Below are 18,228 nucleotides of genomic sequence, written 5' to 3' on the forward strand. Positions count from 1 at the left end.
CGGTGACATGAGGAACACGAATAAAGTACCCGCCATGCCGAAAGCCTGTCAGTTCGGGACCCGACGAGCAACTGGTGTGTCGTGTCTCTTTCATGCTGCTGGTGCTGTGCACTAGAAGGCCTCATGCATGGCCTAGCCCAAGCTCAGCCCCCGCTGGCTACCCCAGCAGGGAATCCAACAGTACGTTCAATTTTAGACCTTCTCAGTACCATTACATCCAGACTCACAAGACTTGACCAGCTTCATGTATAGTAACCAGAAGTGGAAACATACTCGGCCCCCACAAGGGTACTGCTAGTCACCATCTATCTTTAACAGAGTGATACAGATGGACATGAGCAACAAACAGATGGAAAGCACAGTTTTACAATATGTAGATGACATTTTGATTTGCAGAGAGACAGAAGATCAGTGAAGGAAGGACTCAATACACGTGCTGACTGTGTTAGCTGACAAGGGATACAAGGTGGACAAGGCCAAGCTACAGTACTGCCAGAAGGAAGTACTATACATTGGACAGACAATATCACAAAATGGTCAACAGATAACTCCAGAGAGAGCAGAGATGATACACAAAGACCCAAGCCCAAGACACTGAGGGAAATGCAACAGTTCCTAGCATTATGCAACTACTGCAGAGCATCAGCCTTTGACTACAGCACATACACAAGGCCACTACCTGGTGCCCTAAAGGAAGCACTGAAGGGACAAAAGACACTGGGCCTCATTACGAGGTTGGACCCCCAAACTCGGCTCCGTCTCCGGCACCCGCAAAAGGGGAATCACTGGGCCATTCTGACCTCGGCAGACCCTGTAATTCCCTTTGCACGGGTGCCAGAGCGGTACGTCCCCATTCCCATTGGAGTCCCGCCAAGGGCTCAATGTTAATGGGGAGGATGGTAGCAGCGGTACCGTTCATAACGGTACCATTGCTACCATCATGTTCTGCTCGCGGGTGCCAGTACGGCCACCTGATTAGACCAGGTGGCTGCTAGGGCACCCGCGAGTAGAACTCGTAGTATGGCGGTACGGTAACAACAGTGCTGGTAGCGATACCAGCACCATTGTTGCCTTACCGCCATACTCGTAATGAGGCCCACTGACATGGACCACTGAGATGACTGAATCATTTGATGAATTGAAGGAAGCAATATGCCCAGCACCAGTGCTAGGGATCCCAGACTACAAAAAGGAATTCTTCTTGTTCTCTCACACCAAGGGTGTAGTGATAAAGGCAGTACTGACACAAAGGACCAGCATGGGCCACAAACCAATAGCCTACTATAGTGGGAAGCTTGACCCAATAATGAGGAAACTACCTGTGTGAACAGGCTGTGGCAGCTGCTGCATTGGCAGTGGGAAATCATCAGCAATAACAATGGGATGCACCACCACTCTCTTTGTGGAGTATGCCCTCTTTGCAATACTGCAGAAGCCAAAGAGCACACTGACTACACAGAGAGCATCAGGGTACAAGGAGATACTATGAAATGTAGGCCTAAATATGGTGAGATGCAAAACTGTCAACCCAGCAACATTTCTAGCAGATGTTCTACAGATAGGGGACTATGCTCACGACTACACAAAAAACATACAGATGTTCAGTGAGACACCAAAGTAGAGGAAGATGTGCTTGAGTGGGAAGATGTGCTCTACATTGATGGTTCTTCAACAATTGATCAGACAGATGGGGTTAGACATACTGGGACTGCAGTGGTAAGACTGAAGGAGGACGGGACGAGTGAGGTAGTAGCGAGAGCGCCACTGCCATCACATTATTCAGCACAAGCTGCCAAACTAGTAGCACTAATACTAGCACTGGAACACAGTGTGGTGAAGGGAGTGACAGTGTACTCTGACTCCGCCTTCGTGACATCCACCGTACACTCAGGATTAGCACACTGGCTCAGGAGAGGATTCAGGAGGGCAGATGGGACTCCAGTACAGCATGCATTTCTATTGGGTAGATTGATCAAGGTAATTGCATGGCCAAAACAGTTGGCAATAGTGAAGTGCCAAGCCCACACTAAAGGGGAAGATCCCATCTCAAGAGGGAACAAAGCAGCATATTTTGAGGCAAAGTGTGCAGCGTATTTCGGAAGTTAATGGAAACTAACAGAAAGACCAAATGCACAAGGAGGGGCAAGGGCAACGGTATTGAAAGAAGGTTACAATGTATTACCAGCGACACAGATAATGGAGTTGCAGGGAGCTGCACCAAAAGAGGAGAAGGAGCTATGGGTGAGGAGGGGATGCTCAATGTCTTCAACAGACACCTTATGGTGACAGAACAACACAGGAAAGGTGGTTATGCCACTAGCACTATTGAAGACAGCATTAGCACAATTGCACTATCCAACACACACGGGGAAGGAGGTAATTGCTACATGCAATTACAAAAGCATGCTTCTGTCCTAGTTTGGCAGAACACGTGGCTGAATTTGGGAGCAACTGCCTGACTTGCCAGCAGTTTACAGCAGGGCATACGCTGAGAGTTAGTGAGAGGAGCCATACCGAAACCACTAGGCCCATTCCTGCATTTACACATGGATTCTGTAGACATGATCCAAGTCTGCCAAGGATACCGCTACATGATAGTGCCTGTCTTCCCATTCTCTAGGTAGATTCAGGCAGGTCCCTATTCAGATGCTTATGCCCTTAGAGCGGCTATGTTTTTGGTGAGGATGTTTTCCCGAGATGGGGCGTGTGTGTGGTGCTGCGGTCTGGCAACTGCCCTCACTTCACCAACTAAATGTTTCAGCATATCACAACACTGTTAGGCATTCAACATAAGTTTGCCTGTGCGACCACCAGCAAGCAACTGGGGTGTGTGAACGCCTAACAGGCCTCCTAAAGGAGTGCATAGCCAAGACACAACAAAGCACCAAGAAAAATGTGTTGCCCTGTTTGCCCCTTTCACTGTTCACATTGCACAATAAGCCTGGGTCCGACCACCATTTAACGCCCCATGAGGTGGTGACAGGATGGCACATGCATCTTCCCATGGCTCCTCCCACAAGAGCACTGAAGGTCTGTGAGAATAGTGCATATGTGTTAGGAAAGTGAATGTATGAGTATGTTACTTCTCTGGAGGCTAGCGTTTCTTTTATCTCTCACTGCATACAGCAAATCCAGGGTGGCCCAGAAGACAGCAAAGAGAGCAACTGTGATGACGTTCTACAAGACTGTGAACTCAAAAACACTGTGAACGTGGGGGACATTTTCCTCTTGCATAACTTCATTCGGCGCTGGAATGCGCCCCGGTTCTCGGACCCTCACGTGATTGAACAAGTCGCAGACCGTGCAGTGAAGTTAGTTGGTAAAACGGTTGGTACCACTTGCTAGATATCAAGCCCTACAAACAGGGCCAATGTTCAGCACCTAGAAGACCTATAAGTGCGTTCTGAACTTACATGACTGGGGAGACCAGGACATCCAAAGGTCAGACTCTCCCAAGCAGCAGAAGTAGAAACTGGAACACTTGTAGGCATTGATTAAGGATACACTGCCTGTTTGTTATTTTTCTCTTCTGCACACACAGGCTCTGCGTGAATGCTAATCTGATCACACTGTTTGTTTTATTCATGTTGCCCTCTGCCCATCACCCAGATACATTCTCAAACCAATTTGTCCATACTGTGACAAGACCCACTAGATTCTGAGCCCGATCCCCAGGAGTGTATTATCTTGCCTTTGTAGAGTATTTGACCCAAACATACCCACAGCTCGAATATGGCAAACCCCCTATCCTTGCCACACTAAGAGACCCATCAGTAAAGAAACTGTGGGAAGATGTCTTTGCATTTGCCATCAGTGATTACCTGGTACGCAGGGTTTAAAAGCATTTACAATATTAACAAATAAAGCATTTCTTCACACATTTTGATGGGAAACTATATCTTCAAGCTGCAAGGATCAAGCAGCGCAAGTGGGGATGAGGGAAACAATAAAACACATTATCATTATATTGTGTCTATTACTTCCAAGTGGGTTGATGGGGTTCGTATAAGTTATTGCTACAGCTACCAATGTACCTTCTACTATCATTCCCTCGACCTAAGCAGGTGGAACGACCGTGTCAGGTGTACGAGAGAACACTGCTGATAAGGTAGGGAGAGGTAAGCGCAGTGTTGACACAGACATGAAGGTGGTAGACACATATCTCACCGACACTGCTCGAGTGTCTAATAACATGTGGTACAAACACATGACAAAAGTAGGTAAGGAAACCACTGGGTAGAATTATGTTTGCTCTTTAATCCCCTACGCAATGAGTGCCTCCAGGACGTTCATAGCAACTGAAATACCTGCAGCAAGAGCACAATGCCTGATGTATCTCTCGATGATGCAAACTCGAGGAAGATTACAAGGGAAGCCAGCAACTTTGAGATTGATGTCCAAAGGAATGTTCCCGTACAAAGATAATTACATACAGACACGAGACATGATGAACAGTTATTGGCAGTTAGATGAAGCTATACAGTACCTACATGATGGACCAGAGAAGGGAGAAACAAAGACTATCACTTTGAAGGAGCTACCATGTCCCTGGACAAGAGGAGGAGAACCTGGTTGCTGGGAAAGACACAGATATTAGTCTATGGTCAAGTATACACAAACGATGGATGGCAAGATGGAGTGGTGGGGAGCAAAGCACTGACCGGTGAGCAAGGTGCAGAAAGAAAATGACAAATGCCTGAAGGAGTGGGAAGCAAGTGCCAAACTACTGACATGGGTGGAAAATGAAGCTGGCCTGATGTCGATAATCCCCCTGAAGACACCAGCACTGTGTTATCAGAACAATGACGAAGTTGAAGTGGGCGAGAATGTTGGATGTAGAACCATTGAACAACCCCCAGCCATGAAAGCAGGCACAGCAGTACTGTTGGACCATAATAATTATTGGGCCTGCTGATCCAAAGCGAATTAGAAACTGCTGCCTGTTTGGGGAGGAGTTTGCTCGTTGGTACACATCAACATGTTTTTGTTGGTCGAGCCAAGAAAGGATGTAAAGCTCGATGAGTTCCCGGAAATTGACAGCAAGAGGAAGAAGGGGTTGGTCGGGGTGACACCAGAAGCAAAGTCAGAGAAGCCAACAGCATTGAGCAGAGTTAAGAGAGGAGGAAAATACTTCTCAGGAGCATCAGAAGCAGCACTGGACGAGGTACCGGCAGAACACATGCAGTTCAGCAGAACACACATGTTTTTTGCATCAATAATACCCCCTGTGCAGACGTACATGAAGGCCAAGGTGTTACAGATCACTAGATGGGAGCTGATGGTAATGATTAATTCTACTGTAAATGTGTTCAACGCCATAAAGGAAGAGCTCCGAGCAATAAGGTTGGTGGCGCTCCAGAATAGATATGTTCTGGACCTCCTCACAGCCATGGAAGGAGGAGTTTGTTCACAAATAGGGAGTTCATGTGGCACATTGATACCTGCCAATGGTGAAGATAACAGAACTCTATCAGATGCAGTGGCGCAGCTGGCGTGGATTCATGCCAAGATGGAAGATGAAGCAGAGGGGATGGGGAAGGACCAGAGCTGGATAGCATACATATGGTCATGGATGCCATCATGGCTATCAGATGGACTAAAGGTGATAATGGGAGCACTAGTACTGGAAGCCACATCAATGTGTGGGATCAAAATTTGCATGGCAAGCTGCAAGAAAACAGCAGAAGCTATCAGAATGCAGATTCTGATGGATGTGAATATAGGAGGAGCAAAAGATGAGATTGTGTCAGAAAGGGACAAGATAAGACAAATAATTGCACAATGCAATCTGTTCCCTAGCTCAATGAAGTTGGATAACCCATTCGATGCAAAGTACTATGAAGGGAAGTGGGATTGGTGCAATGCTGCACGAGTGTGCTGTTACATGAACTGGTTGTTCGATGACCACATACATTATTATGGACACCTTGGAGGAATAACGAAGGTGTGGCTGCCCAGAGCCAAAGGACTCTCATGTAAGGATGCCGTTGACAGGTCGACCAGGGGGGGGCTGAGGAGGGATGGGGAGTGCTACCACACCCTGCCCCAAAATTCAGTACATGAAAGAAGGCAAGGAAACACTGCAATTATCCATTCCATTTTCAGACGTATTCCCAACGGGCCCATGATCGAGAAGTACATCGAGAGGTATCCCCTGAGCCAGCCATACCGACCCAGAGATGTACAGGTCTACCCCCGTGTGGAAGAAGAGCCACAGGCCATGATCAAAGACACCTCTATTGACAGTCTGGACTAAGCATCAAGAAGCCATGTTGCTGACGTCGTTAGAGACACCACGACATAGCAGCGTTAGACATGAAACAAATGTGCTATCTGCACTTCGGGGCACAAACACACACACTCAAATACATGAAGAACACTAGTGTACAGTTCTATCCTTAAAGCAAAGACATATATACATACGGCAATTGCTTTTATTATTTTGCCATTAGCCAAACGCAGCAATGCAGAAACCGCATGGAGCAAGAGATCCTGAGAAAAGCTTGGAACTGCAAGAGAACCTGTAGGACCTGACAGGACCAAGTGTGACTAACCTATGGAGAATGTAGTATAGAATTGACACTGTAGAAACCACATTATAATGGTTTAAGAAAATTACAGCAGGCCACAGGCCTCTCAGCAAGAGACAACCTTAGCTTATTCAGACTGGACAGAGAGAAAGATGTGTGAAACAGGACCCGCTGCCAAGGCCAAAAGATACAGATGACATTCCAATCCCCAGATGACAAAGACATCAGCTGCAGTAGATGCGAATAAATCATCGAAATTCAGAGCTGCACAGCTCCACAGCTCATATCCGTGGTCTCTAAACAAGTGATTGAGCCAAAGCAGACAATGGACAGTGACCAATGCTGGGAAAGGAGAGCGGATCACAGGCCACCAGATGCAGACGCAATGAAATATGCAACAATTTGTTACATGTGCCCTCTCATAGACTATGGTGTTACACACAAGTTACAATGCAAACACACAGTCGTTCTCATTACTTTGAAAAGGTACACCGAGAGCTGAGAACTTTTGCAGATCCCAGGCCTGGGGTCGCCAGCTCTAGCCAATCACAGTTTGGTATCCTAGGGGTGGGTAGGAATGAACAGGAACCAATGTTAAGTCCACCATACTGCAACATTGTTATAGATAGTGATTTGGGGATGGACCAGGCCAGCCACTTGACATGGGAGGGCCAGTAGAATAACATGTATAGTGTCCACTATAGGCAGTATAATATGTATTGCCCAATCCCAAGGGCCAATAGGTTTTCTGGAGAGGAGCCCAAGTTGTGACATGGCACTGATGCCACACCAGAGTAAAACTGGCCTGTGAGCCGAGGACGAGCGAGATGTGCTGGGATATTTTCTGTTCCTGTTCTGATCCCTGTTGGTTTTGTCTGTAATAAACCACAGTAGAACTTGACGTTGACTGAGTCCTCCATTTATCCTGGGGAGGGTGTTGGGCCTTCCAAGAGTCTACAGACTTCCAGTATCACTCTGGCATTCCTGGGAGTTCTTCCCAACAATATGCTCTAGTGGTTTAGAATTTCATTTGTAGGGAGAAGTTGAAACATATCTCTCGCAATCAATCTCCTTAAGGACATGGATTTCCTATAGGTTTACTGGATTTTCAGGGAATGTGGGTTTCTGTATCGTTATTGGTTGCTACCTACCACCTAATGCAGGTATTTTGTGAACACTTATGGAGAGTAAAGCAAGATAACTTGTCCTGCGCGTCCCAAAAAAAACAATGCATCTGAAAAAGAAACAGAGAACCTGCAGGGGGAAACAACGCCTTAATTCCACATTTTTGGAGGTCGTAAGAGAAAAAAATATTTGCAGTGTTAGGAAAACTAACTCACAGCAGGCAGCGACATTGGGAAAGCCAAGCCGCCACCTGCTCTGAATTCATTTAATTAATGTTTCAAATATTTGGAATGTTAGTAAAAAAAACTCGGACATTAATCCACCACCGGCAGACATTTCTAACGTTAGTAAAACAAATTCTTTGTCGGTGGTGGCATTAAAAAGCCAAGCCACCGCCAACATTCAAATAATTGAACTGACATTGCAAATATGTGCCGGCAGCAGCTTGATGTTGTTGAGCTGCCGCCGGCACAGATTTGCAATGTTAATAAAACAAACACAAAAAAACAAATTGAGGGCTTTTGTGCTTAAGCAAAATAAAAATAACTTGCCAGAAACAAAATGGCTTACTTGTAAAAAGAAACACACACTGCACATCCAATTACATCACTAACTGCACAGGTGTTCCTTAAATCAAAAACTGGCGTCCAATCCCCACAAGTCACTAGATGTACATTTTCAGCTGCATGTTAAACCAAAACATACTATTGCACTACCTTGCTTATTTGTAATAAAACATACTGTAAAATGTGTAACATAACTTGAAAGCTGCAATAAATATATTTTAAAACAACAATCGTGTCAAATGACTTTTAAACAACATTAACAAATGACGGCTGGAATTTTGGAAGTAAAAATGGCTGCAAATTCACCACAAAATAGAAATTCAGCCAAAGAGTGCGAAAAAGAGGTGTGGTTGGATGGAAAATGGGTGTGAATGGGAGGAAAATCCTATAGATTTGACTTAGCAATGGGCATTAAATGGGTGGCACACATAGCCAAACTACATAAATCCATCTTCATATGTCAACCTGCATTGAAAAGCATTACAAACTTACATTCAAAGCCCCTATTTCAAGCTCTTATGTTAAAGCTCTTATTTTAATGACAATAGTTTCAGCTTTATAAGCTATAACAGCTGAAACTAAAAATGACTAGTAGCCGCTAAGCTTAGTGTTTCGCCAAGAACTGTGCACGCTTGAGACTGTTAAAACACATTAAAACTCCCAAAGGCGAGAACTGTTGCTGCGCATAAGGAAGAGCGCCTCACCTTCTTCTTCTGGACAGGAAAGATTTAAATATAATGAACGACTGCAACCAATTCAACACCAAAAAGATAGTGTCAAATATGTGTCTATCTATGCTGAAGCCAGGAACCAATAGTTTTACAAATAGTGTCCAACATTTTAGAGATGAATTAGCCCAAGAATCAGAGAACCATATGTTACGGTAAATATTTTTCACTGATCTCAATAGTTGTCAATAGTTGTCAATGCTTTCAGAGAAAGTTAAGTGAATTGTTTTACTCAAACTTTATTTGAAGAACTGTTTAATGTGTTTAATCAATGCATGCATCCATATTGCTATGTTGTTTGAGGGATTGGCATAGCCCAAATGTATTGCCGTATTGGCCCTCACAAAAGTACATTGGCTGGGGGCCCTCTATCCTCAGGACAACGACAAGATCACCACTGCCACCCCACAGAGTCTTTTTCAATTTGTCGTACTACCATTCTAACTACATGAGATGCCCACAACTGTCCAAAGACTGCTGGATCATATCTTGTACTATTTGAGAGAATACACCTGTGCCTACCTTTAAGATGTATTGATCCACAATCAAACACGGGAAGATCTCTAATGACACGCAAGACTTGATAAAGCCTCAGATTACCAAGGTTCAGACCTTACAAAATATCAAACTACCTGGGGAAAGGAAACACTTAAGATCCTACTTAGGCCTGATAGGCTATTATCAGAGGTGTATGGCTCAGTTCTCCACCAGGGCCAGTCCTTTAAGAGATATGCTGTCTAACAACAAGCTAAACCCCAATTTAGATGGAATAAACCTACTTTGAATGCTTTTCAAGACCTGAAGAGTATATCAGGTCATCCACCAGTACAGTGTTGTGGCCAGAATATGACCTGTGGGACATAACACCCTCATATTTCCCCAGAGCCCCACCTGCCTATATGCCCTGTAGGGTAAGGGATGTGTGTGGAGTGGGCAGCTGCAGTTAATGAGTTACAGGAATAGTGTTCACAGTGTACTGATAAGTAAACATGCTTCAATGTCAGACACAGCCTCCCAGGGAATGGAAGACAGTAGAGAGGGCAAAAGGCTCTGCCTGCACCTCTGTTTCCCCCCAAATGGTAAAACGATTTCACTGATTTATGTGCTTTCTGTAGATACAAATGGATTCTGGGCACAATATATGCTGGCCTGTATTTGCTTTCTAAGACTGCAGGATATTGGATGTTTATTCTGCAATGTGCACTAGTGAACATGAGCTGCACATACCTTTTAATAGCTCTTACTGACAAGGTACATGCTACTATAAAGAAAGATACCAGGATATTCTGCAGAAAGACCTGTGTTGTTAAAAACAAATGCAAAGCCAGTTAACAACTGAATATTCCCAGTTCAGTTCCAAGCAGGGGACGTTGAGTGGGCATCTGTTGGCTGGCCCTTTATTACCTGTATTTGTGGTTTTTACATGCTCTGCACATTCTGCATAGTACCAAGATTCGTTCATGTGTCGAGCAATGACTATAAGCAGCTGACTATCACACAGACTCTTCTGGTTTGTATGTAAGCCTGAAAGAAGTACAGCCACAGGCCAGTTTGCATAGGTCTCACATGTCACCATTTCAGGTGTGAAGTAATAAACCAGTCTTGGCATTTAGGTTCACAACACTTTGCATTCTGGTACATGCACACAGTGCACATGCACATACAACTGCAACACTGTGGGTGTTCACAATGCTTACATTTGGCATAAACAATTTTAAGAGGTGTTTTCAAAGATGATTGTATTGTTATCTAACCTTTTTCTCCTTGCCAAACATATTTTTTGTTTTACAACAGTGAGTAAATCTTGCAACACTAAGTGCTCTACTTACAGTGTTTGGGTGTAGAGTAGGTCAAATGAGCAGAAAAGTGTGCAAAACCCATGCCTACACTGTTGTGAATGCCCTCTTTCGTGTGAGTGTTTCCCAACATTTGCTTTGCTCCTCCATGAAATGCCCAGAGAAGGCCCACTTATACTGAACTGATAGTAACAATACATACGTAATGCATACAAATATGCATGCCTTGTGAATGCATGCTTTTCGCTTGCACTAGTGAAATTCAGCTTGTGTCCTCTTGCAATTTAAGTGTGATTCAATTAATGTTTTCAAGGCCTAAGTCATACAGTTGGTAAAATTTCGTTTTTCAAGAACGGGCCTTTATTAATCTCAGTGGTGTACAAAACATTCCTGTCAGTCAGATGTTGACGCATCCATCTGTCTTTTCATACATCCGTTCCCTGTAACGGGGCAAAATAGCCAGGGATTGAGCCTATAAAGGTCTCTTGCTTCCTCATTGATAGGGACTAACTTGGTAGTGGGTCAGCTGCAATAAACTGATTTTGCACCGTCACAGAGACTGGTGACACTGCAAAAGATATTGTATATGCATACCTGTGTTGGACTACCGAAACTGTAAAATAAAAGATGTAGCTGTTATTTACCCAACCATGCAACCTGATTGTCTTACAAGTACTTGGTAATTGGAGTTTTGTTTATTACTGTAATACAATGCTGTTGATGACAAGATTGCATGTCCACACATTATGTTTCCTAAATAATTTCCTACGAGGGGCGGTAGGGGGGTGCTCACCATGACCATTATCTATCAGTTATTACATTCTAGGGCCTGGAGATTCCAATGAGACATTGTTGCAGTCATCCTTAAATGCTGCAGAAAAATGGTTAGCTGATTAACTCGTCTGCATGCACCAGCATAACATAATTCCCACTTTTCATGTACTAATCCTTTATTCTATTTTGGAAAAATGTCTGTTCTTCTGTGTCGATCATGTATTTGATGATTTTCTGAGCTCATGAACATGTTTCTTGGCTTCTTTTGCAGTGGCCAACGGCCAATTGCAGCAGCTTTCCCAGGCATCTGAAACCAGTTCTTCCATCTCTTCCTATTCTTCTGGAACCACCTACGGCTCCATCAATGGATTCCATCACGCGTTCATGTCCAGCTCGGCTGAGGCGCAAATGGTTGATGTGTGCATTTCCACCGAGGACTCTCTTCAGGACCTCTTCTTACAGAGAGCTGAAACGGCCATGCAGACTGACCTGCCACCCTCCCCGACCAGGCTCCCAGATGCAGATGGGGCTCATAAACCGGGGCCAGGCATCCCCGACACCCAGAGGACTGTGTGGCCCACGGTGCTTCTAAGAGATACTGCCATCAGGTCGGACAGCTTCAAAGAAGCTCAGCACACAAAAAGGCAAAAACATTTTTCCAATGAGGAATTTTCTAATTTAGATTCTCCGAAAACTGCACTGCTGTTGGCGTTGAGCAAGCCAAGAAGACCCATCAGAAGATCTCAGAGTTATCTCACTCTTCGGGGTAAGTTAGGTTTTTTGAGTACATTCTTGTGACTGCTTTACCACTTAGCCTTGAGTAAATAGGGTAACATGATTATCCATGATGGGGATACATTGGTAACTTGGACTCCTAATATGAATGAGTAGACCCTGCTATTACTATTCCAATGCTGGCACTTTATCCTGTGGCACAACAACCTCTGTCCTCACTCTTCTCCTGAGATGTTTCAGGCAACAGATCCTTTCTAATCTGTTTTAACTTGTAAATGTACAAATCAACGTAAGAGTTTTTTTCTCTGTACCGCCATTACCAGCGAGCTAGACACCTTTGCTAGACACCTTTTATACTGCGCTTTATACCTTTTTAAATAAATAAATAAATACATATTGGTGTTCAGTTTGAGAGGTCTGCACAATATGACATATTTGCATAATTGTTGTTTCCTGAAACATTACTAGGGCAAAGTGGCCGGACCCTTGTGGACAAAATAGATGTCAACCTTAAATCCCAGAAAACCTATGGAACTTGCACCACAGTAGTCAGGAAAATAATTCTGCTCTATGTCACGCTGTCCAATGTTATGATGGTGAAGTGTGCACTCATAACATGGTGTATTTGAAGTAAAAGATTAGCACTCCAAATATTCACAGAGCAATCATACTTAAAAAAACAGGTTGACATTTTATTTTTTACTGGCCTTTTCCATTAATCTGCCCATGTCCTATTTTTAAACTTTAAAAAAATATTTTTATTCCATTGATAGAGGCCTATGCATGAACTGTTATCTAGATTTACTGATACTTTGTAACACCTAAATCCTAAATCGATTTTAAAAGAAAAAAGCTTTGACTTTTAAAAGAGCTCTGTTAATTTAGTCATTCTTAGATTTTAAGCAACCAATTTGAAAATCGCTTTTATATTGTGAAGTGCATGACCTTTTCCAATTAGAACTTAGTGTACAATTGTGAGTCCTAATTTTGGCTCCCGGTATTATGGTATTTATTTTTTCACCATTTGCGTCTATTAATCCATATTTATTTGTTGGCCATATTATCTGTATTCATCCACATGTATTATTTATCATATAAAAAGATAATTTACAACCAGTCTTTTACTGCTTTTATTCAAATAAAAAGAAATTAATTGAGCAAATATGCAGACATACAGGACATAAATAGAACTTAGATTTTGCACATCAATGTTAGCTCCATTATTATCAGAAAATGGCTGCTCCTGTGATTGCTGTTGACCTAAGATATATGTTGTGCCATTTATAAGAAATTCAAAACTATTTTCACACAACTTTTACACTCTCCAGGACGATGTCTGTTACAACAATTTAAAACAAATCTTGTGCCAGAACCCGATCGTAAAGATGGTAGACTTTTCGAGAGAGTTTGTGTTACAAACTGATGCCTCTCTCACAGGGTTAGGAACAGTTTTGTCACAAATGTGTGATGGATTAGAACACCCTATCCTATTCACTAGTCGAAAACTCTCCCATCATGAAAAAACGACTGTGTTGAAATTGGCGGTCCTTACCATCAAATGGGCCATCACCCATCTGGGATACTATCTCCTGGGACGGAAGTTCACACTGGTCACAGGTCATTCTCCTTTAGTATGAATAAGCCCACGAAAGGACTCTAACCCTCGAGTCATGCAATGGTTCTTAGACCTGCAACCCTACTGTTTCACTGTGGAACACGAAAAAAAGGCGATGACCAAGGGAACGTCGATTTCCTTTCCCAGTTTCCCCCGTGAAACAGATGCGGCTACATCACATAGGTGAAGGGTGTGTGAAAAACCAGAAGGTGTCTCACCCACTAGTCCCTGCTGATCTCTTTCTCAGGTGGCCAGGGCACAGCCATCAACTTTGGATCCAGACCCTAGGGGTGGGCCAGTGCGGGAGGGGTCTTCGGGGAGTGGGGCGCGGGATGCCGAGACGCGATATCCCCTTCCCTGTAACACCTTTACCCCATCCTATCAGATGTGTAGGAACGCTAACTCCCTTTTCCTACACCAACACTTTCACACGGATAGCCCGGTCTGGGATAAAACAGACTAACACCCAAGCAGTATACCTGACGTGTCTCAATACAATGGTAAGGTGAGGTCAGGCAATTACTGACCATCACTCACACTTGACTTCCATTAAGCTTTCCCACACTGATAAAAGGCGGAGCACGAAAGCACACACAGAGCGAGGCAAAGCACACAAGGAAACAGCAGTTTTGGGACAGCAGCTGAGTGAGAGAGCAAAGACAGCAAACCAGGAGGGGATTGCAAGGAGGGAAATTCCCATGACCTTTCCGACAAGAGACTGTTACTTTCACAAGCCCTCGAGATGAGAATGCGTAAGACCAGTAAACCAGGCTGAAGAATGCTGTATTGTGATACCTGGGGCCCTCCTGCGTCAGTAATCAAGGCAGTCAAGGCAGGGAGAACAGCCTCCGTGGTACCGTCTTTGGCCCCAAGAACAAAGCAGCATCAGTAAAATCAACTCAGCCGGTGAGTTGGGGAGACCAATAAAAAAACGGCCTGTGTTGAAGCCAAGGTTGCAAGCAGCAACATTGTATGGCGAGCGCTGGAACGAACATTTTTAAAACACGTGTGAGAAAAGATGCAAGTAAAAGTTGAACTGCTGATGAGTGTTTCAACTTTGAAGAGACTTTGATACGATACCATTGACAACGTGGTCCGGCACCACTTGAGTGCTCAATAGACGGTCTCTGTAAGATATCCAGCTGAGAAGTGGCAGAAGTGAAAGTTTAAGGGTTACATTAAGAAGAGAACAAAGAATTGTGAATTTAAGTGGTCCTGCGATGGGTCAAGCTAAATCCTGCGCACAGTCGAAAGTCTTCGATTTTGATATTGTAAAGAAAGTTTGGAAAATGACATAAATTTGGTCAGAGCCCGGCATAGGGAGACAAATTTAAGGTTTTGTGTTAAAAGTGGGTCTGAGCCCGGTGGAGGGGGACCCGGGTGGACAGTGAATCACCAGAGATGTTGTGCATATGAGAATGCTAAAGAGAAAGGAACTTTGAATGTTTGTCGCATCAGGCCCTCTGAAGTAAGAGACTTTCAATGGCAAATAGACTTTGGCACAGAATGTCCTGATACTGAAATTTTGAAGTGCATTCTCATGCTAGAAAAGCCAGAGTATGTGTTAAGCTTGAGTGTGCCACCTTGTACCTTGCTGAAAACGTGGGGAAGGGAGGTGTGAGAAACCAGAAGGTGTCTCACCCACTAGTCCCCAGGGATCTGTCATCCAGGTGGCCAGGAGACGGCCATCGCTTTTAGATCCAGTTCCTGGGGGTGGACCAGTGTGGGACGATCACCTGGGTGAGGGGTCTTCAGGGAGTGGGAGTGGGACGTCGGATGGTGAGACACGATATCCCCTTCCCTTTAACACCTTTACCCCATCCTATCAGATAGGATGTGTAGGAATTCTAACCCCCCCTTTCCAACACCAACACTTTCTCACGGACAACCCGCTATGAGAGAAAACAGACTAACACCTGAGCCGTATACCTGACATGTCCCAATACAATGGTCAGGCAAGGTTAGGCAATTACTGACCATCCCACACACCTGACTTCCATTAAACGTCTCCACACAGATAAAAGGCGGCGCATGAGACCACACTCTGAGCGAGGCAAAGCACACGAGGAAACCGCAGTTCGAAGATAGCAGTTTATTGAGAGGAGAAAGATGGCTAACCAGAAGAGGATTGCAATGAGGGAAGTTCCCTTGACCTTTTCGACAAGGAGACATTGGTTTCACGAGCCATCGACAGTGGAGCATAAGACCTACAGTCTGAAGAATCCTACATTGTGTGTGAGAGATACCCGGGGCCCTCCCGAGTCAATTAGCAGGTAGAATCCTGGGCCACTGTGGTACTGTCCTTGACTCCAAAAATATACCACCGTCAGTGAAATCAACACAGCCTGTGAGTTGGGGAGACCGATACAAGACCGGTCTGTGTTGAAGCCAAGGTTGCAAGCAGCAACATTATGGCAAATGCTGGAATGAACATTGTTTGAAATACGTGTGATAAAAGACACAAGTAAAGTTGAACTGCTGATAAGTAATTGAACTTTGAAACCAAGATACAATACCTTTGACAGAGTGATCTGGCATGCTCAATCGAAGGACTCTGTAAGGTATCCAACTAAAAGGTGAAAGAGTTGTAGAGAATTGTGAATCGAAGTGGTCCTGAAACGGGTCAAGCAAAAACCTTTGAGGTTGGTACAGTAAAGAATGTTTCCAGCAAAGTAGACATGATGGTCTGAGCTCGGCAGAGGGAGATCAATTGAAAGCTTTGTGTTAAAGTGGGTCTGAGCCCAATGGAGGGAGATCCGGGGAAGAGAGATAAATGGGCGGACCCTCTTTTTTTTTATAAGGGGGCTTGACTCAAGAGGGTGAGAGGTACAGTAAGAGAAAGAAAGTGAGTCAAAGCTACCCTAACCGACAGGCGTGACATAGGGTCAACATGTTTGCAGAGGAGCTAGATAACTGCTAGCTCAGTAGACACAAAAAACACACCTAAAGATGCAAGGTTTTTTTTAAAATTTACACTAACAGGGAACAAAACATTTTTACAAACTGCGCCGTGGCGCTGAAGATGTGCATTAATAAGCACATTTAGATCTGCATCTTTGTGAGTTAGTAGGCAGAGTGACAAACAGTGTGTATTTCATGTATTGTTTTAAATGGTAATACATTTAACATTGTTTAACATTGTTTAACATCCGGGGTGAAGCAAAAATCACCCAAGAAGGTTTTGTGTTAAAGTGAGTCTGAGCCTGGCAGAGGGGGGCAGGGGTGAAGAAAAAATCACCTGAGGAGATTTTGTGTAAAAGTGGGACTGAGCCCAGCGGAGGGGGGCGCGGGGTGAACAGAAAATCACCTGAGTGTATACATGTGAAATCCTAAGAAGAAAGGAACTTTGAGGTTTGTTGTATTGCATTATGCCCTCTAAAAAAGAGACTTTAAATGACAAAGTGACTTTGGCACAGAAGGGCATGATGTGGAAGTTTTGAACTGCATCCTCGTGCTAGAGAATCCAGAGACTGCTTTAAGCTTGAGTGTGCCGCCTTGTCCTGCGCTGAAAACATGGGGAAGGGAAGCCAACGGCTTGAATATCCTTACAGATAATTTCTTGAACACTTTTCTTTTGCATAACATTGTTTCCCACACTATTTGTATTTAGAAGTAAGGATTGGCAATAGATTTGTTATTATATGCCTTTTCATTTGGACAGACTCGACTAAGACTGCGTTATTATTATTTGAAGGTCGTAGCTTGCTCCTATGGTTAGATTTAGGATTAGATAGATCTTTTTCAAACCCAATTGAAGTAAACAGCCTTGAACTCTGATCACTTGAGTCTGTATTACTTTTGATTCCATGCCTCCCTTACATATGGTGTTAGCTGTGGGATATGATTCAATTGATAACAATTGAGAAACCATGCTGATAATCGTTGTACCACCAGAAGGGGAAAATAGAATCGTTGAGCTCCTTGACTCTGACCGTGTATCCACTCTAGAAGATGTTTTGCTCTCCAAGCTGCACGTCCCAACTGGTCAGCAACATTTGTTTTTTAAAACCCAGTTTTTTATTAGATACCCTTCCTGTCCCACTATAAAATCCAACAGTGGGATCGAATAATCTTAAAAATATGACCAGCCCACACCTTCATTAGACCTAGTGCTCTAAACCCCCTTGTCCCGAACCTTTATTTTTGGTACCAAATTAACTTAGGTCCCTGGTCCATCAGGTTTAGAAAACAATCTATCTATATCGCTCCCTTCGGTGGAGTCAGACGACTTCAAAACTCTATCAGAGGGAGTGGAGACCTGCTTCTTTTCCGACTCAGACAAAACTACAGAAGGAACCCTTACCCCACCAGAAGAAATGGCCAGCCTGGCAGCCATCATGGCCCAGCTAGCCATCCATC

General features: G+C 44.1%; 1 protein-coding gene across 3 annotated transcripts in view; it reads left to right on the forward strand.

Moving 5' to 3' along the window:
- PDZD7 (PDZ domain containing 7) overlaps positions 1-18,228 on the forward strand; it is a 769,522-nt gene that overhangs the window by 209,768 nt on the left and 541,526 nt on the right. For all 3 annotated transcript variants that reach the window (XM_069611658.1, XM_069611656.1, XM_069611657.1), the window contains one exon: positions 11,791-12,285. In XM_069611658.1, the coding sequence (XP_069467759.1) occupies positions 11,791-12,285 (495 nt within the window). The remainder of the gene's footprint in view (positions 1-11,790; positions 12,286-18,228) is intronic.

The sequence above is a fragment of the Ambystoma mexicanum genome, chromosome 8 (genome assembly GCF_040938575.1).
Source record: "Ambystoma mexicanum isolate Mex_15411 chromosome 8, UKY_AmexF1_1, whole genome shotgun sequence".
Taxonomy (NCBI): Eukaryota; Metazoa; Chordata; class Amphibia; order Caudata; family Ambystomatidae; genus Ambystoma; species Ambystoma mexicanum.